At 35.1% G+C, this 22,610-nt stretch overlaps 2 protein-coding genes and 2 long non-coding RNA genes across 23 annotated transcripts; 1 reads left to right on the plus strand and 3 right to left on the minus strand.

Moving 5' to 3' along the window:
• Positions 1-271: 271 nt before the first annotated feature.
• Positions 272-1,634, minus strand: LOC140867829 (uncharacterized). The gene is made up of 4 exons (XR_012145280.1): positions 1,491-1,634; positions 1,284-1,424; positions 1,027-1,193; positions 272-940 (listed from the first exon to the last, which is right to left on the minus strand). It is a non-coding gene; the product is annotated as an uncharacterized lncRNA (long non-coding RNA).
• Positions 1,635-3,280: 1,646 nt separating this feature from the next.
• LOC140894423 (uncharacterized) lies at positions 3,281-4,222 on the minus strand. Its single transcript, XR_012153820.1, has 3 exons — positions 3,947-4,222; positions 3,623-3,871; positions 3,281-3,525 (listed from the first exon to the last, which is right to left on the minus strand). It is a non-coding gene; the product is annotated as an uncharacterized lncRNA (long non-coding RNA).
• A 5,163-nt stretch (positions 4,223-9,385) lies between these two features.
• On the minus strand, positions 9,386-19,115 carry LOC140894355 (uncharacterized). 19 transcript variants are annotated; one of them, XM_073302864.1, is made up of 14 exons: positions 16,275-19,115; positions 16,147-16,199; positions 15,608-15,701; positions 15,090-15,191; positions 14,181-14,275; positions 13,650-13,784; positions 13,048-13,213; positions 12,854-12,905; positions 12,664-12,709; positions 12,530-12,574; positions 12,364-12,426; positions 11,886-12,263; positions 11,260-11,311; positions 9,386-9,558 (listed from the first exon to the last, which is right to left on the minus strand). In XM_073302864.1, the coding sequence occupies exon 1, from the start codon at positions 18,677-18,679 to the stop codon at positions 16,391-16,393; it is 2,289 nt and encodes a 762-aa protein (XP_073158965.1). In that variant the 5' UTR covers positions 18,680-19,115; the 3' UTR covers positions 9,386-9,558; positions 11,260-11,311; positions 11,886-12,263; positions 12,364-12,426; positions 12,530-12,574; positions 12,664-12,709; positions 12,854-12,905; positions 13,048-13,213; positions 13,650-13,784; positions 14,181-14,275; positions 15,090-15,191; positions 15,608-15,701; positions 16,147-16,199; positions 16,275-16,390. The 19 variants fall into 19 exon arrangements, with proteins under 19 accessions (XP_073158965.1, XP_073158959.1, XP_073158964.1 ...); XM_073302858.1 differs by having other exon boundaries at positions 12,664-12,764; XM_073302863.1 differs by having other exon boundaries at positions 12,812-12,905.
• Positions 19,116-20,692: 1,577 nt separating this feature from the next.
• On the plus strand, positions 20,693-22,498 carry LOC140867124 (protein PHYTOCHROME KINASE SUBSTRATE 3-like). Of its 2 annotated transcripts, none has more exons than XM_073272199.1 (2): positions 20,693-22,123; positions 22,266-22,498. In XM_073272199.1, the coding sequence occupies exons 1-2, from the start codon at positions 20,783-20,785 to the stop codon at positions 22,341-22,343; spliced, it is 1,419 nt and encodes a 472-aa protein (XP_073128300.1). In that variant the 5' UTR covers positions 20,693-20,782; the 3' UTR covers positions 22,344-22,498. The 2 variants fall into 2 exon arrangements, with proteins under 2 accessions (XP_073128300.1, XP_073128301.1); XM_073272200.1 differs by having other exon boundaries at positions 20,693-22,063.
• The last annotated feature ends 112 nt before the right edge of the window (positions 22,499-22,610 follow it).

Raw genomic sequence — 22,610 nt, forward strand, 5'->3', positions numbered from 1 at the left:
TCCTCGAGCCAACCACAATGGTCCCAAAACAAAATGGTTGTCGAATTAAACTTGGGATCGGATATGCTTCCAAGTTCAACTTCACTTGCTATGGTGACAGCAGATAAAAACATGGGGTAACTAAAATGGTTTTTTTTCCCCTTCAATTTCTTTATTTCTTTTTCCCCATGTTAGCATACACCTCAACATCTTTCGGAGAGACCTTAACAAAGAGACCAAGGTTCGCCGCCAGGAGCCAAGGACGCCTAGGCTGGTAGACTAGCACCTTTTCAGTGCGGTCGGCCGGCATGTAGGCTGATTTTTTAGAATACTGAAAGAGACCTATATGAGAGCTGTCAAAACAATCATTGAAAGAATTGCAGGTCAAAACATCACGAAAGCGGGCAATTATAAAAAGACACTTGTATATCATGAAAGAATAGTAAACCGATTGACGATATGTGTCCACATACAAGGCCAAGATAACTGAGAAATTCCCATTTGAAAATCAACCAAAATAGCATTTGCACCAGCAGCCGACATGCAATCAAGAGTATCCCGCTAAGTACTCAAAATTTATAGACTGCCAAAACATCTGCTAATCAATCGTACACTGCACTATTGTTTTCACCCACAACTTAGCAAACAACCCGTATTCTTCATAAATGTAGATACATAGTACATGATTTCGTGTCTTTTGGCGTAAAAGTTTCATTAGCTTACCACCTCTAAACTCTGGAAGAAAAAATTGAGTGACTTAGAGAGGAAATATATATTGAGATAGGTTGGAACAAAGACAGAAGTCAAACATAAACAAAGTTATTCATTCAATCTTGAAAACCACACCCTAAAACACAAAAATATATGACGTATCTTGAAAGCCCCTTTCAGTACGCTGTCCACTAAATAAATTAGCATATGCCGTATCTCCAATCCTATTACATGCAGCAGTACACGACTCCTGAAAACGGAAAAAGAAAAAAGAAATGTCAGGTTTGGGAATTTATGTGAGATATGAACTGTGTCTATGGTATTATGTGCACGTACCCGAATTGATGATTACATAGTTCATTTCCACTAAACAGTGTTGTTCAGATAATAGTCCTCGGGCCATGATTTTCTACTGATACTGAAATGAGGCCTTGCAGAAGGCGGGAACCGATTTCGTTGAAGGCGATTTCCAGAAAATGATTAGTTATGGCATAGTGTATTGGCTGCGAATTTAAAAAAAAAAAAAAAAAAAAAACCGACTACTGTCATCATAGATATGGTAGATTAAATGCAATTGAGAAACACAAAGTTACCGTGGATTCTTTTGCAGGGAAGATATCGAACCAATCTCGTCCCTTGCGAGCGGAACGGTTAAGTAACTGAGGACAGAAATCACATGAGATATTTGCTCGGGTGTCCTCAGGCATTCGAGAAAATTCCGCAATGACTGAGATCTGCAAAGAAACACAAAAATTTGAGGAAGTTGTCGAGTTTACAAAATTCTAAAGATACGTACGTACCCTTGAGAGTGGAGACAGAGAGACATTAGTAAACGGACATCGGCAGTGATAGAAGAAACCAACTCGTTCATCAGTTGAGGGATCCATCATCAACGCGCAGAGGTGATCTTTCAGCTCTGAAAAGATCATTTGCATGTCTTCCGATTTCCCTTCTTGGAGCTTCTGATGCAACAACTGGCAACCGTCTGGATCACTTGCTATCGACAATACCTTTCCCTTCAAATCTTCGAAAAGTTTTTGGCCGGCGGAATCCATGCGTCGGAAACTTAATTGGGAGAAGAAAAGGGCTTCGATTATATTAATTAATTTGGAGATCAGAATAAAAGGAAAAGGGTTTTGATTTTGTACCAATACCTTTAACCCTGCTGTATAAAAAAACCAAATCAGTTTTTTTAATTTATAAGGTTGTTTAAATAGTCATTTAAATAATTAAAACAACATTTTTTTAAATCAAATATTTAAAAAATCAATATTTTAAAAAATATCTATGAAATTCAAACGACCAAACTTCAATCTTAGTCTTTGTCCTCTCACACACACAAAATATTTATTTTAGCTCCATGTTATATTATTTAATTTATTTTTATTGTTTTTTTCTTATCAAATGTCCTTATTAATTAGTATATTCATATATTCTTAGTTTTTAGTGTCCTAAAATTTTTATTATTATTATTTCAGTTTCTTCGTTACTGATATTTAGCTATAACAACCAAATCCACCATAAAAATGGTGAAAATCACATGGACAGAATAACTTTTCTTATCATTAATAAATCCATTTTCAATCACTCTTTTCAATTTCAAGCAGCAGTGAGGAAGAATAAAATCTATTTATGATTTCTCTCTATTTATAACTTTCTTCAAATTAATCATTGAATGTCTGTCAAGATTTTAAGAAAAAAAGTCCACCAAAACTGTCTATGTTGAAAGACACAAAAGAAATATTAGAATAAATAGACGACCCTTAAAGTGATTATTTTGAAAAGGGTCACAACAATAAAAAAGAGGAGCAACAACTATATTGAAAAATAAAAAATTTCAAACCCAAAATTCCATACCTATATAATGAAATTCATGGTTGTGTAATACCATGTGAAAATGGATATAATGTAATAGCAATAAGTTTTTTGGCCTTTTTTTTTTCAAACCCAAAATTCGATGCGTTATCCATGGTTGTGTAATACCATGTGAAAAAATGGATACAATGTAATAGCAATAAGTTTTTTGGCCATTGTTTGCTCAACTTTTTTGGTTCATTGCGGTTTAACTATATTTTGAGGAAAACCCGAGATTATAAATAAAGATGATTGATTATTATGATGTGAAAATACTAATCTGAAAAGGAATTTAAGACTAGTGAGAATATTTACTTTATTATTATGAATATTAATCACCAAATAATCTTAGTAAGATGGATACCTCAAAGGAAGATAATTGAGTATTAAGATGGATACTAACAACTCAACATTCAGAAATTTGGGATTGATAAGAACATTTTGGATCGAATCCTAATATCTTGATACAATTTGAATGAATCGAGAACTTTCAATTAGTAAATTGAGTATAAAATGCTAGAAAATCAACCACTCCATTCATAAATTTGGCACTATTTTGAGAATTCTGTTTTGCGGCCGTCATATGTATTTGCATATAATTTGAGTAAAATCGAGCACTTTCAACGAGCAGTAAACATTATATGTGTAATTAAGTTATATATATTTTAAATATATTTAGAATTATTCTAAATTGGAGACAATTCGAACCAGAAGAAAATTCCGGAGTTGACATGGTGGAATCGGCGCCATAACAATATCAGAGAAACATGCACAAAAACAAAGGTCATATGCGTATGGGAGAGGAGACAGTAACAGTAGTGCTGCTTTCGGGGCATAAAGATGAAGTCATGATATTTCTCGATAATCTAGACACGTATGATTCTTCTATCTTTTCTTTTTAGGCAGAACAATATTCTTTCCATGGCGGTGGCTATGCAAGTGATCGGAGATCTGACGATTCAAAGCCTCTTTGACGGTTTCCTGCGAGATTGTACAATGCCGTATTAATTAACCATAAATAAATTTCGAGTAGCAAACTATATTAAGAAATAAAGATAAGCATATTTGTTATTGGTACCGCAGAGTGTTTCGATAATAGATTTGCCATAAGGATCTACAAGGACTGTGGAGAAATGAGGACTGTGTATTATCTCATAGAATGATTTGAGGTGCGTATGGTTTTTCGTATTTCTCCATCAATGTCAATACTACATTGCTTCCTTGTTTGTGCATCGAGAGGAGAGCGAAATCCCCACTCAGTTGACCCACAATGTCTCTTACCAAATTATCCATCCTGGCGGATATTGCATACATCACCATACAGCACCTGAAACAGGAAAAAATGTTGTGTTTTTTGGATTTTATGAGTGTGTGCGTGCGCATCTATGAACACAACACATACCCAATTGGATGTCGAGACAGCTGAGATACATCTGCCGCTAGTTTTGAGAGAATACTCGGGTGGCTTTCTAGTAAAAAAGCTTTAATTCCGAGCACTTTCATAAGAAATCTGAATCCGCTTTCGTGGGTGGCCATGTCGAAAAAAATGTATTTGAAATACTTATATCCAAGTGGAGCCTTAGTGAATATGAAAAACCGGGATGAAAATCAGTGACACAAATACTTGAGTTTGTTCTGGAGAGAAGAAGTCGAAGCAAAGGCCAATGACGGTAAAACCAATATGGTCGTATACGAGCCGTGGCGTGAGGCGTTGCAAGGCGCATATCATATCAGATTTTTGCTTTGGTGTTCTGAGACACCGGAGAAAGCACATCACGGCGCCAGACCTGCAAATGAAAGAAACACAAAAATAAAGAAATTTGACGTGTTTTAAGGTTACTGTGCAAATTATGGGTTTGTAGGCATACCCAGTCCAGTTGAGACACAAAAGCATGAGCAAATGGAGATCAGCAGTAACCGAAGAGACCAACCGGTCCATCTGCTGCTCGTTGCAGACATTGAAAAGGTTTTGAATCACTATGCTGCCAAACAGATCGAACATCAAAATACACACCTGATCTTTCACCTCTGCAAATATGAATTCGATATCCTCCGGTTTATTTCCTTGGAGATTCTCAATCAAGAAAAGGTAACAGTATGGATCCATTGATTTCCAAAACACCTTGCCCTTTAAATTTTCCAAAGATATAAAACGGTGCAGCGGCAGCGGATCATTAATAATTGGCCTAGATGCGAAGGGAAAAGCAGGCTCTGAATACATCGGAAATTTATCAACAATTTCAGCCGGACGGCGGTGACGATCGTGTTTGCTCGCTCGCTAGGGTTTGAGTTGCATGGGTTTCGTTTTTCAAAATTTTATATTATATTTTATTTTATTTTTTTTTTTTTAATATCTATTATTTTTAATAATGAAGATGAAGGAGCCTTATTTTATTTTATTTATCTTTATCTTAATAGGGATTGGATCCCTGCTTTGGGAAACGATATGATTTTAAATTACACAATGAATGTTTAATTAGGTCGTTCACCAATTTAAATAAAATGAACGGTGGCCAAATTTGATATATATTTGAATATTGTCGTTCCCATTGTTATGTGTAAATTATCTTCATAATAGGAGAAGACACTGCAAATAATGTTAGGATTAGAGTCGTTAATTTGGGTTAGGCCCGTCGGGTTGCCCCGCCACACAATTTAAGTGAAGCTAAAGGTGGGCTTAAGTGGGTCAACCCGCCTAGGCCCACGACCCGTGCAGGTTGGCCCTCGGAAATGGAGAATTATTATTTTATTTTTATTTTTATTGTGATATATGTATTTTTTAATGAAAGTAGTAAATTTTTTTTTATTAATTATTTTATATAAAATTTACATGTATGAAATCAATAATTAAAATTTTTATTAATATATTTCTATTAATATTTATTTATGAAATAAAATTTATAATTAATTATAATGATTTTTATTTGTAAGGATTTCCAGCCCGTCCGGATGGTGGGCCGGCTCGCCCTCGACTGCCAAAAGGTGGGTTTTTGATGGGCCGGCCCGCTCCGCCATAGGTTGGCCCATCTGACAGCTCTAGTTAGGATCGGTCGAGTGTGTCGAGGGGGTGAATACACGTACGCTTTAAGTTTTCTTCTTTGCTTAACTGAATTCAGTTGGGATCCGTGTTTCTTGGTTGTCGATGTCAATTGACAAACAAATATATGTATAGAAATAAGTCAACTGACAGATAAAAATAGCTTGGTAAACTGAAATTAAGAACACAAGAGAATGTTTATGAATTTTCGGAAATTAACAACTCCTACATCACCCTCTTCTTCTAAAATATGAAAGATTTCACCAAAACCCTTTGATCTTTACAACACACTTGCAAAACCCTAGTTAAGTTCCGACTTAAATTAAAATTGCCAAACTCAAACTCCTAGTATCCCAATTGATGTACAAATAACAGTCCTAGAATGAATCTATTACAGTAATATTTTACAAATCAATGACTTAAGCACGAATTGATCCTTAAAATGATCAGATAAAATACTTTGAACGTGTGCATCATGGGTCAGTTTAGCTTCGAGTACTTTGAAAGCTTGAGGTAGACTGGTAAGCATGAGTACGAAATAGTTTCGGAATGTAGTATGCCGATTTTTAATTAAGTATACATTGCTTAATCATAATTAATAAATCCTCATATGGGTTTCATAAGTTGAAAATAGTATTCAAGAAGATCGAAATAGTCCGGAGAGCCCCAAGTATCTGAGTAGTTTGGAAGGCAATGAACAAGATCGAAAGTATTGAACTGCAAATCGGACGATCCGATCGCCTTTGAATAAGAAAGTAGGTGCGTAATAATTTGTGATATGACTTGAGTGAGTTCGGAAGATCCGAACCCTAGATTGGAAGGTGGGAACTCCGTTGGCAGCTGAAGTTGTCCAATCACAGGACACACGTTCTGTGGACAGAGATATGAAGCACCAAAGATGTGCTCGGAAGCTCCAAAACGTGATCGAAAGCTCTGAACCAAAGATCGAAAGTTCTGATTGTTGTCTATAAATAGGGACTGATATTTCCATTTTCATTTTCCAATTCCCCACCTATCGCTCGTTTCCAAGTTGGTTTTTGAGGGCTTTGAGGTGTGGGTTCGATGGTCGGGAAAATCAAGGCGCTACCGTGATCGTACAGGAGTTGTGCCTAGAGTTTGGGGTCAATTCCCCACCTATCGCTCGTTTCCAAGTTGGTTTTTGAGGGCTTTGAGGTGTGGGTTCGATGGTCGGGAAAATCAAGGCGCTACCGTGATCGTACAGGAGTTGTGCCTAGAGTTTGGGGTCATATTCAAAATTTTAATTAATTTAAGGAGAATTGGAAATTGGATAATGAGGGAGTGGAGTAAGAGAACTTTAATTTATAATCAAGGAGTAGGGTAATTAATAATTTGATGAGAATTGGAAATTGGATAATGAGAGAGTGGGGTGAGAATTAATTGATAGATAATTATTGAAAAAGAGGTCATTTTGGAGAATTCACAAATAAAACCCATATATTTATAAGGATAATAATAATAATAATAATAATAATAATAATAATAATAATAAAAAAATAAAATAAAAAATAATAGATTATTACATCAATCAAATCATTAAATTTAAATTACTATATTACCCCTTATAAATAATATTATTTTATATTTTATTTATTTTTAAAAGGATAAATTAGTAATTTATCATTTTAATATAATATTTAATCAATCAAATCAAATATACTATAATCAATCAATCAAATCCAATACTATATTAATTTTTATTTCTTATTTATTTTTTATTACAATACATTACTTGTCCAATTATTATTCATCTCATCACTTAAACCAAACGATACCTAAGGATAATAGATAATAAATAGATAGGTAATAGAATAGATAATAGATAGATAGATAGATGATAGATAGAATATAACTATTTGATGTTAGTTGATGCAGATATTTTGTTTATTTAAGAAATAAACGTAATAATATAATATAACTATTCGATGTTAGTTGATGCAGTTATTATGCGAAAATTTTGACTTATTTAGTTTTCGATCGGGTTATTGTTTTTGATATTATATGTCTATAACATTTAATTTATTAATAATTTAAGGAGAATTGGAAATTGGATAATGAGGGAGTGGAGTAAGAGAAGGGTTTTAATTTATAATCAGGGAGTACAGTAATTAATAATTTAAGAAGAATTGGAAATTGGATAATGAGGGAGTGGAGTAAGAATTAATTAATAGATAATTAGTATGTGTTTACTTGCCTTGATAAATGAAAAATTACATAAGTAATATGAATTAATCCTATGTTTACTTGCAAAATTGAAAATGACTATAAATTTTTCGGTCCGTGATGATTTTTAGTCCTTGGGATTATAAATCTTGACAAGATGAGAGATCAGTGAATATTTTTTTTAATCCATCCAACTAAATTAAGAGCTGATAAACTTACCAAGATAATCTTGAATCTGCAAATTAGAAAATACAATTTTTGGGTGCTGAGATCCTAGTTCTCTCATGAACAGGGCCTTCATTGGCTGTGAGGTTGTAGTGACCCTGCATGGAATTACCTACTAACTGGCAACTAATAGCATGCAAAATTCTTAATCAGAATAAAAACGTGCGGAAATATAATCCATACTTTACATAACAGCTTAGTAAAACATATCCAAGCTTAAATCTGTAGTGATACAACCATATCGAAAAGCTTAAAATAAACTGTCTAAAACATTTATACAGCTAAACAAATCCTGCTGTATAAGATCCCCTGTAAAGCTCTGACTCCCTAGCCCTGCCTCGAGCTACCGGCTTCATCCATCCTGCGACCTGCCCCATGGAATAGGGTGTCCAAGATAACAACTAGGACGTGAGCGCTAACGCCCAGTACATAAACATGAGTAAACATATGTATATGATGCATGCAACATGATGACTGGTAAAGGGTCATCTGAAAAGTCATGCTCAGTACCGGCGCCACATGAGTGCTGTCACCGCACGGATCAACCTCTGGGTGCAACCACACTCGTCTAGTACACCAGAGTAGTCAGACATACATCTCCCCGCCGTCGCGGTACTCTCAATGACAGACTATCGAGTATAGAGCTGAGCGACTCTATAATCAGGTATAACAAGGTATAGGCTCAACGTGTATGTGCACATGATATATAAATATATAAAATGGTAAAACATACATCATGCCACATAATAATGCCAAATAAATGCAACATATAAACATGTATACTCGCTGGCAATCTCAGTCAATGTGTATGTACCTAACACCGAAGTCTGAACTAAGCTGGAAAAAGAAAACCCCTAGCTGTCCTAGGTCACACCACAAGAAAAACGGGAAACGACAACAGATATAATTCGTTGTCGTAGGGGTCAAAAAACCTTTGTACTTTAAGGTGTTGTCGAAAGTCTAACATACAACAACGGTTTATATCCGTTGTGGATTCTAACATACGACAACGGATATGCAACAGTAAACATCTGTTGTCATACACAGTATTTGACAACAGTTTATAACCGTTGTCTTAGGTTGCCTTTAACGGTTATAAACTGTTGTCTATGTTGACATACCACAACAGATTTGCAACAGTTTATATCCGTTGTTGTAGACATTATTCAACCACATTTTAAAACCGACGTCTTATGTAGGTGTTTGCTTATTATTCAACCACATTTTAAAACCGTTGTCGTATGTTGTTTTTTACAACAATTTTAAACCGTTGTCTTAATTTGATTTTCACAACAGTTATTATTTGTTGTCCTCAACATTACAAATGAAAAATAATTTTAAATTTCTAAAATAAAATTTAATATACAATTTTTCAATTTTACAAATCAATATTCTTAGTCTAAATTCTAAATCAATCTACACTAGAAAATATATAGATCGAGTTATGAACTAATCTATATAAATTAACTCGGAACTTTCCAATAGATCGAGTTATGAACTAATCTATATAAATTAACTTGGAACACTCCTTCCAGAATAACATCCACCATTATCCTCGGCATCACGACTATCTGCACAAGTTGACGAATTCAAGTAGCAGAAAAGATGTCAAAATTTTGGAATTCAAATCCATAAAACAAATATGCTGGGAAGATCGACTTGATAGTAAATTTCCAATACAATTATCCAAACAATCCGCATATGACTGAACCATCTTAGAAGATAAACAAAGAATCGAACTAAGCAACAAAGACCGCGTGACATCTCCCTAGCAAAATAGTACTTAAAGAACACCAACATCTATTTTATATTATAATGCATGAGGGTGCTAGAATAATCGTTTTTGGTCATTTTAATGGTTGTACCAAATTACCCCCCACTAGCATATAACTACCCCACTTTCTCACATTCTTTTCCATGTTATTTTCTTAACCACTTATTTTGTAATAGTGAGAAATAAATCAAGATAATATATATATATATATATATATATATATATATATATGAAAATACATAGGATAATTATATACTATATCACACGCGAAGCGTGTGTATTGATGCTAGTATAAATAAATTATTAACTATGTTTACCATATAAATTGTAATGTTTCGAAGAGTATCAACAACAGTATAACATCAACATTTTCTCACATCATTCTTATCTTCTTCTACAAAAACACAAGAAGTAAATTAAGTCGGTGCAGATCGAGCATTAAAATTTCTAAAAGTTCCCATCAAGCTAATTTTATGGTCTGCCATTTGGAATGCCAATTGACGCATATATAGTAACATTGAGTATACATGTTTCCACATCTAAGCAGATTTGAAGAACACAAAACACAACAGTTTCTAACATCATCCACTCTGAACATAAGATCCTCCACATGAATTTTTATCTGTAATTTGTATCAACCACGTAAGTTTCACCTCCCATACCCTAAATGGTCGCAACATCAATGTCATTTCCAAACTGTTGCATTTCTTGATGCTCATCACGCAAGTAAACTCACTAGTACTTCAAAATTAATGAAAATGAAATCTGAAAACTAATATCCAATCCAGTGTTTTTCTTATGTTCAGATACTTTAATTAAACAAGAAAAGTTAATATACTGGAACAAAATTTAAAAAAATTAATGTATAAAAAAAGACAGATTATTGAAGAAAAAAAATTCCCATTAAGGAGAAGCAAACTCTTCGTGCAGAACAACAAAAGAAATAACGGTAACTACAACGGTACCCAAAGGATCGAACATGGCAGAAAACAGAGAACCTCTCCTTGAAATGCACCAGGCTTAAGACATAAATGAATAATGGGGAATTAAACTTTGAAAATTGTGTGTAAATAAATTCACGACAATATAAATGGAGCTAGAGAGGAGCTCAAATCCCAAACATCTCCACATTCATCACAAACAGCTAATAAGTTTTAAATTTTATTAGATTAAATTTACAACTACACAATTTTACTTTTCAGTATACATGTGACTAAACTTAATCAATTATACTAAAGTAGCGTTTTGGAATGCAACATCTGTTACTCAAATCTTTGAGTTATGCTACTTCAATTAATTTACCATGCAAATTATAAATAGTTAATCTGTACCTAAACTCCAGAAAGAAAATGATACTAAACAAATCAAAACAAAGGCCAAATCCTCAATTTGATAAATTACCTGAACACCAGATAAATATATAAAAGTCTTGTCAGAAAAGTTCAGACTAAACACACGAAATCAAGTTGACACGGGAATGTCGAAATAGAAAGCTTACTTCAGATTCTGAACATCCTCCTTGGACAGGACAAATGACAGCCCCATCTTTGCTGTCAGTTACAAAATAAAATTCATGACTCAGTTTCAAGAGAAAAAAACAGATAATATACATGTAGTTTTCAAGTTCTTAATTTCAAAATAATAAGAAGATAGATATAGAGCACCATGGTGTTGAAGCGGTTTATTAGTTAATGTTAACTGTTATGTTGTACCCTACTTGAATATTTGTTTAATGAGTAAATTAGTATATATATATATATATATATATATATATATATATATATTAATCAAAATACTATAAAATATTTCGATCAATTAATCATCCTATATTCAACCACATCTGTTACTTTCCATTCCAACAATCGCAAGAATTCGTAAATTACGGGAATCAGATACTGATCCTAACTTTGATAATAATTTATAAATTTTTGTCACTGTCTATAATACATAAAACTAGTTGCTCAAGTATTAGGATATGGCTTTTGTTTTAATAAAATATATATATATTAGGATATAATCTGTGAATAATCGTAATTATCGAAATTAAAGATATTTCCTTGAAAAAAATAGCAAATATATTAAAAATGGCAAGTGACAGTAAAGCTCAAGTCATAGAAACCAAACCTGGAATCTGCACATATAATATTCTTCACCAAAGAAAGCTTGCATGCCCTCAAATGGCTTCATCTTGGGATGCCTCGGTCGAAACGGCACCGTAAGAGACAAGAAACACTTGACCAAATCTGGGCGGAACAAGCAGAGGTACCACCCGATCATGGAAAAATCTATGGGTCTAAAGTCAGCATAATGATTGCAATACTTATACAAGGATATATCAACCAATTGACGGAAGCCAAGTCCACATAAAGTATACAAAACTTTGTTATGGTGCACTAGGAATCCACTGGGGCAAGCAATGAAACACGCCATCTTCATCGTCATTTTCATCATTAACTTCAGATTTAGATTTGTCACTCTATTCTTTATCACCGCTCATTCGTTCTATCAAATCATTTTGAATGAATGCGATCTTAAATAAAAATGTAATCGGCAATTCATGTAAAAGGTTTTGTTTCGATAATCACATTCTTTTGTTGCATACCTGGAGAGTCTTCTCGTACTCGGTCTTCCGTTTCTCTGCCTTCGCAATAAAAGGAGCTTTGTCCTGGAACAATAATTAATCATTTTAGAATAAATGGATACAATCAGTAGATATATCTCTGTCCTCGTGGAGAATTGAATAATCTGATTTTGAAGTAAACCCATACTGCATCAGACATCAATTTCCCCTTGTCACCACCAGCCTTCCAAACCTAATCAAAGCATTGAGTCTCATAATTACTCACTACTCAGAAGACAATCAGTCATTACTACTAAATCAGAATACATAGAAATCACTTACAGTGGCAGCAGATTTGTTATAGGGATGCTTCTCTTTGTATTGTTTTCTAAAGTCCTCGTGTTATTTAAGCACGCATGAGATATAGATATCACCAAATAAAGCTTAAACAGTAAAAACCATAAAATGAAATCAAGAAGGAATACTATACATATATACAATGAGACTCCAAGAACCAAAAGGACGTTCTCACATCGGACAATTCAATTTCATCACTCCATTCCTTCTCTACTTATTCACCAAATCTGCAGGCAATAACTCAACTGATATCATCATTATTCAACTGAAAAAACGTCACTTAGCCATTGAACCACGAACAAAAGATTCGAGAAAGCAGAAGTAAGATCGAGAAAAAAACGAAAAGCTGGAGACAAAAAAGATGGATACCCTAGAATCACAATTAAGACGAATAATGCATGATTCAGCTCCAGATTCTCCGAAATTCCTGAAATGTAAGATGAAGGCGATCCCGAGAAAGAACTTTCTCAGATTGCCGATATGCCCAGTTCGAAACAACACAATTCCTTATTTAAAAGAGCAAGCTTCTTCAACGCTGCAATTCAAATATTTAGATTCGAAAATTTCATTTCTTTATGTTAGTTATCAGAAACTTGGAATTTAGAATTCTTTTGCACACAGTGAAATGGTTTCATATTGTTGTGCTATGATAGTAAATTAAACAAAAAGAATGACAACATTTATAACTCCATCGAACATCTCAAGTCACAGAGCTAAAGGATTATTTTTTGAACCAAATTTTACAGAAAGGGATAACATGAAATTAAATATATCGCCAAATAACCATTTCAATCGAGCATACCAACTCTTTAAACAGATATCCTAGATCTAGTTGTCATATAAATCAATGAATCACATAAATGCCATATCCACGTATACCACAGATCCAACCATTTTACAGACTCAATCGCCATTATAAAGCCACAATAAACTGAGATATTGAAATTTTTCCAAAAAAAAAAAGACAATACCATGCAATCGGTGGTAATAAATGGATCATTAATGGTGAAAAGCTCAATGTCATCACTCTGCAGTGCAACTCTAGCCACCAATCGTCCAATCTTTACAGATCCTGAGCTCAATGTCGAAAGAAGCACACTCAACTTCTGTAATGTATTATAAAACAAAAATCATTAAATCTGTAGCACAAATAACGTTAAGCTTGAAGAACTCTATCGTATCGCGTACTTCATGATTTGTTGATCCTTCGAGAAAAATAAAAAGACAAAAATATAAATCATACTGTCGCGGTTGGCGGGTGGTGTGGAAATCTCTCTAGGGCTTGAAAAATTGAGGTAAATAAAAGGGAAATCAAAGCAGAAATTCGAAGAAAACGATGAGCTCAAGAAGGAACCCGAAAAAAAAAAGAACAAAAAACAGAGTCTCCGATTTTTACACCTTTTCTCGACATTCACCGAGAATAAAAAGCACAGGAACGCGGAAGATGGAAAGAGACAACAACAAAGCAACCAGGAGAGAAACGAAGAGAGTGAAACACATACCATGCGAGAAAGCCCGAGACGGCAGCCGGTCGTCTACCCCGCGTCATGAGAGCCAGAAGAAGGAAAATTGCGGCAACATAACCCATCAGGCATTACTACCATGGTAAAGGCACGCAGAAATGAGAAGGGAAGAATCAGAAGCAAATAAATGAGTCCCTGTATTAATTACATGTTAAGAAGCATGAAATTTCAACCGAGGTCGTAGAGAAACCAAGCTGAAACCTGATAGTTTAAAGGCTATACAAGGAATTTCACAATTTGCAAGTGGTTTATTTATATATGTTGTATGATATGATATGAGATGAATGAAATGACTGAATGATAGAATGATAGATTTTTCATCCAATGTCTGTACAAATAATTCAAACAAGGATTAATTTTGGGCAAAGAGGTAAAATCACAATGATCTTTTATCTATTACTATTATAAAACAAGAGAGACATATAAAAACTGTTTTAGTATTTTTAGGTGATTTTCTATTTTTACTTTTTAAAATACAAGGAAAAGATAACTTCCATTTATGATTTAAAAACCACAAAAAACTGCCTATATTTTTTTAAAAATAATTTACTTCCACACAAATATAAAAATTTAATGTTTGATAATCAATTTCATTTTCTTTAATAATGTATTATATTGTGTACACGCACATTGTGCCTAATCACTAGTTCAAATGAAATATAAGTAATCATTAAAACAAACCTAATAAAAGGTATTGAAATTTTCATCAATCGAACTCCTAAACTGAAGTCTCACAAAAACACGAAGGTTTGCAGAGTAATATAACACAATGAACTCTATTCTGCAAAGCATGTAGCGATGCAAACAAAGGTGAACGACTTGAAGAAAAAGAGTAAGATTGCTTTCTTGAATGCATGAACAAAGCGACCGATGAGAAACACACATCACATCGAGTGTCTGTGACTTGTGAGATCGCAAAAAACTACCCGTGGAAATGACGACATCAATATGAAATAATCATTGGACCTTTCTTCTTCATCATTCGCCTTGCTGATGAAAACAAAAATAGAGACTGTCAACGTAATGTGTCACGATGTTAGCTTCATCTACAATGTGAGCTGAAAAACTTGCTTTGACCCGAAAATATCATTCCTTAAGATTACTGCTACTGCCAAAATGTGATTAACGTAGCAATGAAGTGCTAAACCTAGAACACGAGGCAAAACAAGACGTGATGGTGAAGAAACAGAAGCTGTGTGGCCAAATAGAAATCCAACACACCCACAAGCAAAACTAGTAATTTCCTTTAAAATCTAACTGAGTTATGATAATTAGATGAGCATACTGAATCATTAACTCGGTACACCTCACTAACGCTGTTCATAATTTTCATTGTCTCATCTTTTTTTTTAAATCAATGAAGAAAACGAAAGATTTCTGTTGCATCATATACTTAATTGGTTTACCTTCAGCCTTTGTTTCTCATTATCGCCACCATTTTGCAGCCGCTATATGCGGCCATGGACCAATACACGGCAATGAGCACATCCAATCTGACATCTGCAACAAAAAAGAGTACGCTTTATCAAGTCCTGACCTCCTGCAGTGCCCTTGCGGGGGTTATGCTTTCATTCGCTAATACCATCTCTGGAAAGAGTCAACAATGCATTTCAGCATCAACATTGACATTTATGTTTGAAATCTAGCATATATTGAGGATTTTACATGCAAGCTACGAAGCCTGTTTTCAGCAAAAGTCCGAATACGATCATTCCATGTCACTTTGGAAAATTAATATAATAGCACAAATTTTGTTCTGGTTAAATTTCTTATTTGATCCACAAGCAAGGGTAAAATTGAAATAGTTGCTCAAGCAGTTTCAATTCCTAATATTTTCACGACGGAAACAAGCATGTAAAAGTGGTCTCACACTGCAGAAATCCCAAAGTTCAGATAAAATAGTGAACAAGGCATTATTACAAAGATGCCGAGATTATAATGTTACCTATTGACCCTGCTGAGCGGCAATTGATTTATTTCTTCATCCACACACCATACCTGAAATACCCATTAAAATACGTCATTTTGTGTGCCAGACAAGAAGACAATGAAGTAAACAAGTATCAAACATACCTTGATTTTGGCAGTTAATTTCACTCCCCAAGGCTCATCATCCAGTACAATTTTTACTGGAAGCTTTCATGAAAACTATTCTCATGGAACAAACCAATCCAGAGCCGTCAAATTTATCATGTACTTCTATTTCGTTTTTTTTTCCTCGACAATTTCTTATCTCTAACAGCATCATATAAAATCTCATATGCAAAATAGGTTATGTGAGACTTCTTCAGCAAGTCTTCCAGGATTATTTTAGGTGCGGCAACTTCTTTCTTATTTGTGTCAGATATTGTGTTCACAACTTCAGGTACAATACCATTTTGCACCATAAGGTGTATAATTTCTACAGCCTCGTGCAGATTTTGCTTCACACAAAGGCCATTAAGAACTCGTCCCAAAGTTGCTAAAAAAGGGACAAACCCTTTCTCAATGTTGTTGAGGATATACCGATACCCAAAATCCACATTTCCTACCCTACAGAAACCATCTATCACACATCGGTAAGTGTAATTATCTGGTGGGCAGCCATTATCCTCCATTTCAATAAATAATTTTTCCGCCACATCCATATTTAGACTTTCAGAAAATGCATTGATCAGGATATTGTATGTGGCGGATGTAGGGGAGAGTTTATACTGTTTTCCCATCCTTCTGAATAACTCATACGCCTTATCCAAATCCCCAATACCACAAAAACCATTGATCAAAGTGCTGAAAGTCACAGTATCAGGACGCAACTCATTTTTTTTAATATCATCAAGAAACTCCAAAGCTCTCTCTAGTTTTCGAGCTTTGCAAAAGCTCTCTATGAGTATATTATACGTAATGACATTTGGAACACAACCCTTCTCCAACATTGATTTAAAAGTTTCCATTACATCATCATGATTCGATGTTTTGCAGAGCCCGTCAAGTACAGTGTTATATGTAATTATATCTGGAGTAATGTCATGCTCCCACATGGTATTTACAATTTCGAGTGCATTACCCATCTTTAACTGTTTGCTGTAGCCATCGATCAGAGTATTAAAGGTGAATATATCAGGAAGATACCCTTTGGATATAGCATCATTCATAAGAGTAGTTGCATCAATTACGCATCCCATCTTGCACAAGCTGTTGATAACTAAATTATAGGTCCATATATCAGGGAGACAGCCTTTTTGTTGCATCTCAGTGATCAACTGCAAGGCTTCTAATACGAGTCCAGATCGACCCAATCCTTTAATTAAGGTATTATACATTATCAAAGTAGGCTTTATACCTTTTCCGGCAGCTTCATCAAACAAGCTCATGGCCCTACTTATATCACCATCTTCACACAAACCATACAATAAGGAACAGTAGGTAAACTCGTCAGGGATAAACCCTCTGAAAACCGCATCACGAAGAATTTCATCAGCTTTTTGTACCATATTAAGTCTGCAATACCCATTAATCACAGTGTTATAGGTGAAAGCATCTGGCTTCAATCCACTATTAACCATTTTCTGCAAGTACGTCTCTGCTTCTATCACTTTTGAGTTCTTACACAATCCACATATGAGCGTGTTATATGTCACCACATCAGGAGAAAAACCTTCTTCCACCACACATTCCACCATCCTGGCAGCCTCGTCAAGTAGGCATTTCTTGCAAAGGCCTTGAACGAAGATGTTAAACGTAAACAAATTTGGAAAGACACCTCTTTTAAGAACCTTATCCAGTAGAATTTCACTCTCCTGGATATCTCCCTTCTTACACAGGGTATGCAAAAGCTTGTTGAATGTTGAAACATCAGGAACAATTCCAAGGCTCAGCATCTGATCAAACAAACCATAAGCCTCTATTCGATAATCTCCTTCATAAAATCCACTAACTACTGTACAATACGCCACCGAGTTAAAGTCACATCCTTGAGCTGGCATGTTATTCAGAAGCCTCAAAGCAGCATGAGGCCTATTTGTTCTACAAAATGATTTTATTCTAATGGTAAACGTATATACATCAGGAACAATTCCATTGTCTTTCATCCTCATATACACTTTGTGAGCTTGATTGAAATACCCATTTTCAACGAGAATATTCATGATAGCGTTATACGAAAAAACTCTCGGTTCACAGTTGTAAAAATCCATTCTTTCAAACACATCAACAGCTTCTTGAATTTTCCGCTTCTTTCCATAGTTTCTCATGACATTCACATATACACCTTCCAACAAACTATTATCCAGACTCACCCTCATTTCAGCCATAACAGTTTCCATTGCATCAAACTCCCCATTATTACCGAGTTTCTCGATCATGCATTTGTAAGTCCACAGATTGTGTTTATATCCATCTTCCTTCTTAACAGAATTAAATATTTCCAGAGCCTTAAAGGGGCATTTTTTATACTTTATGACAGCGGCAACATGTTTAGGTAGAACAGCAGAACTCATACCACGAAAACAGTTAACTCTAATCAATATTTCAAGCAAGAACTAACAAATCCTTCTGAAATCAAGCTTAAAGCCACAGTTTTTTCAATAAAATGTTCATCAAAGCTCATAAATTCTCGAATAAAATTCCGCACACAATCAAACAAATGTAATTCAATGAGGTCACTTCAACTTATCAGATTCTTTGTCAAGAAAATCTCCCCGAGATGTCTCTTGCCAAAGTTCAGCTGCAGCCAGCAGCCAATATAGTTCGTGCCCAGAGGACCCCGGGTCCGTGGATGTCGGAAACGGCCTGAAATACTTCTCCCTCTTCGATTATCAGATCGATGCCGGCGAAGCGGAAGAGCACCGAGTGGTGAATGGTGGCGAGATGAGGAGACGGCGGCAGAGGGGAGGGAGAATAGGAGGTGACCTCTGGTGAGAGGGTAAAATGGAGATTTCGTATCAAAATTGTTGGGCTTCCGCGTGTTTAGTAAGGGTAATCTGGTAAAATAATAAAATAATACAAAAATTTTCGATGAATTGAATATATTTTAACTAAAAATCTCAACATACTAGAAAAATCCTTTAACCATCTTTTCTTTCTCATTTTATCCCTCTTTTCTCATTTATTTTTTCACATGCAGGCTTATTATCCACTCTTTTACTAAATGTAACTTCTCTTGTCTAAAATATAACTTCTCTCATAAAATCATGTTGATTGTTATTGTGCACTCCTCTCACTAACTTTTCTCATTTAAAACATAATTTCTCTCATAAAATTACGTTGATTGTTAATTTGCACATGCAACGCGTGTGCATCATTTTACTAGTTTATTATTAAGATTTTGTCATTATTGTGTTTGGAAAACCGTTTTATTAGAAGTTCGATTCTTTTTACTAACATTTTCTCGAAAACTTATTCAGATTTTACCCGATTCTCATGCGTATCAAAAGATAACAGTTGTATATTCTCAAATTATAAAAATAAATAAATAAATAAAATTGCATAACCGCACCCCTTGGTCTCTCAGAAAATACGTATACTCGCCGGGGACACTAAATTTAATTATGTTGTCTGTCTTTTATTTATTACAACAGCTGATATTCAATGAATGCCATTGTGCTTGAAGTCGGACCACTACTAAATAATAGTGTAAGGTTCATCCCAGGAATATATTGTTATTTGATATCCACATTTTAGTCATTCTCATACAGGTAACAGCAGTTGTGCATACTTGTCACATTGAATTCCTATAAATTTGATTTCTAGTACCTTGTGAAACTAAAGGTATGGCTAGTTGGTTGAGGCTAGGTAAAGTAAAAACTTAATTTATTGGCATTGAATGTTTTTGTTCATAAGGGCCATGAATTAACAATAGACAATAATTTTAGTTTACTATAGATTTGTTTTAGGAAATTTTGTGTTTTTGGTTATGCATATTTTTTGTTTTGTGATTTTGGTCATCTATGTCATCAAATTTCAGTCTTAGTTTACTATCTTTATTTTTTGGCGGTAGTATTCCTTTTTTCGATGTGGCTATAAAGTTATTAGAATGTGTCACTGAGATAATTAAGTAGTGTGTCATATCAACACTGTCGATGAAAATAGACTACGAAAAATCAAAACGTACAAGCTAAAACTGAATTTTGATGATCAAAATCACAGAGAAAGAAAACTACGAGATCAAAAATGATTTTTTTTTTACTTTATACATATATTTCTACAGAGAGTATGTCTAGTGTGAGACGGTTTAACGACGAATCAATATGGTCTATATGTGGAGTGAAAATAATATTTTTAATATAAAATTTATACTTTTATATATATGAGTCAGAAGTAAGAATTCCGTCTCATAAAACTAATATATAAAAGTAAAACGTTCTCACACAGTTTTTGTTATTTTTATATGATTTATATATAAAAATAATTGAGGGATTATTGCTTATAAATTCCCATAGAACATGCCTACATAAAACCAAGGCAAAACAAAGCCTATCCAAGATCGAGAACATGTCGCATGAGTTCTCGATTTCCTCCACTTGATAAAATTTGTACCCTTGCGCCAAACTCCCCAACATCCTCCTCCCATCCTCCAAACAAACACAAAACTTCACAAAAAGATGGAGACTGCCGATGATAACACCGGCCTTCGCGTCGCCTCTTTCGCCTATTACCTAGACTCTGCTAAAGATAACTACAAAAGCAAGTCCAATTCAAAGCCACCCTTGAATGTTACCGGCTTCTCAAGCTCAAGAGACAGCCAAGATAGCCACACGAATCCACGAGTCGATTCCTTTTCTTATCGCAACACTAGCGAAAACTTCGTGTTCAAAGTTCCGGGGCCGGTTCAAGATCCCACCACTTCATTCAGCTTCTGCCAAGAAATCCCAAAAGATGGCGAGATCAGTGTGTTTGGTGCCGACAGGTACTTCAACATGAAGCTGGAGCATCAAGCCGGATCACCGAAACTCGATTTTAAGAACAAAATGATGACAGATATCCCCTTCTTAGGACCAAATGCCAGGCTAAGAACCCCGAGTTTGTGCTCTGAGGCAAGCAGCTGGAATAGCAAAGGTGCATTATTCCAAAGCCTGCCAAGAGTTGAAGCTAAACAGAAAAAGACCTTGGGACGACGAATTTTCGCCCGATTCGGCTGTCCGGGGCCCTGTTTCCACAGGAAAGATGTTTTCATTAACCAAATGGTAGCAGATGGAGCAGCATACTATGGCTCAAAGCCTACACGAACCGGATCCGAACGAGTCGATACTCTCGCCTTCATCCCACCACCACCCAATCTTGTGACACAAGATACTTCAGCAGCCAAGAAACAGCTCCAGATCCTAGAAGAATCTAGACGCTCCATCGAAGTGTTCGGATCGGGATCAGCGGCGTCGTTAAAAGGAGATGTAGCCACACACATGGAGAGGAAACTTTCCATGTTAACCTGGGATGCAATCCCAAAAGGGGCAGCAGGCCAAAATCACCGATCAGCTTCCAGTACTGTAATTGGACACAGCACATTTTGTGATGATATGGCTAGTGATGCGAGTTCGGATTTATTCGAAATCGAAAACATATCAGGATCCATATATCTTCCCCAAACAACTGATCATGATCAAATGTCTAGTTGCATGAGTCCGATTTCGCATTATGCCCCGAGCGAGGCCAGCATACAGTGGAGTGTGGTCACCGCAAGTGCAGCGGATTTCTCTTCAGTACTTTCGTTTAACGACGAAAGATGTGTCGATGTTGTGGAAGATGTGCTTGCCAAGAACATTGCTAGTAGTACTGGAAGCTCGAAAACCAGAGGCTGTGAGCCGAAAACACGGTCCGGAGGCGGCGGGATCTTGAGATGCAAGAACTACAAAGCAGTGGAAGTTGCAGAGGATGCATGCCTGCAGGTACCCATTAATCAAGATTTTCATTCGGGGAGACGGGAAAGATTTTACAAGGAATTGCATGTATGAAGCTGATCTAGTTGCATTGCAAGAACAATTATTCGGGTTTCTTTTATCTTTTTTATTCGTTCCAATTAATTATATATCCGTGCCAAAATCAATATTTGCGATCTGTTAAAACAATCCCTCAACTTCTGAATCGCAGATCTTATTTGCGATACATCGGGAGTGTTACTCTCGATATAGCAGCACAGACGAAGCCGTTTTTATAAATGACAAATAAACAAAATGGATCACGATGATTTTAGGTACAAGTGCTGAAAATGTTGGGAACAAGTGCTGAAACATACAATATATATATATATAATGTATGTTGTGTTTTATAGAGAAGTAATTAAGAGACTTTCGTCTTAGTGTAAATCAAGGGAACGTCAAGTGCTGAAAATGTTGGGAATTATATGTTAAATAGTAATCCTAGCTAGATGTTGTAATTATTGTAATAAATTGTTATATTATTATATATAAATCTAGGATTTTGTTTTACTTAAGA

The sequence above is a fragment of the Henckelia pumila genome, chromosome 4, assembly GCF_033568475.1.
Source record: "Henckelia pumila isolate YLH828 chromosome 4, ASM3356847v2, whole genome shotgun sequence".
Lineage (NCBI taxonomy): Eukaryota > Viridiplantae > Streptophyta > Magnoliopsida > Lamiales > Gesneriaceae > Henckelia > Henckelia pumila.

Excerpts from the sequence above, each read along its gene's own strand:
- LOC140867124 (XM_073272199.1), top strand. The coding sequence starts at position 20,783 with ATGGAGACTGCCGATGATAACACCGGCCTTCGCGTCGCCTCTTTCGCC. Across the intron at positions 22,124-22,265 it reads GATTTTACAAGGAATTGCAT|ATCTTATTTGCGATACATCG; the intron begins GTATGAAGCTGA and ends TCTGAATCGCAG.
- LOC140894355 (XM_073302856.1), bottom strand. The coding sequence starts at position 18,679 with ATGAGTTCTGCTGTTCTACCTAAACATGTTGCCGCTGTCATAAAGTAT.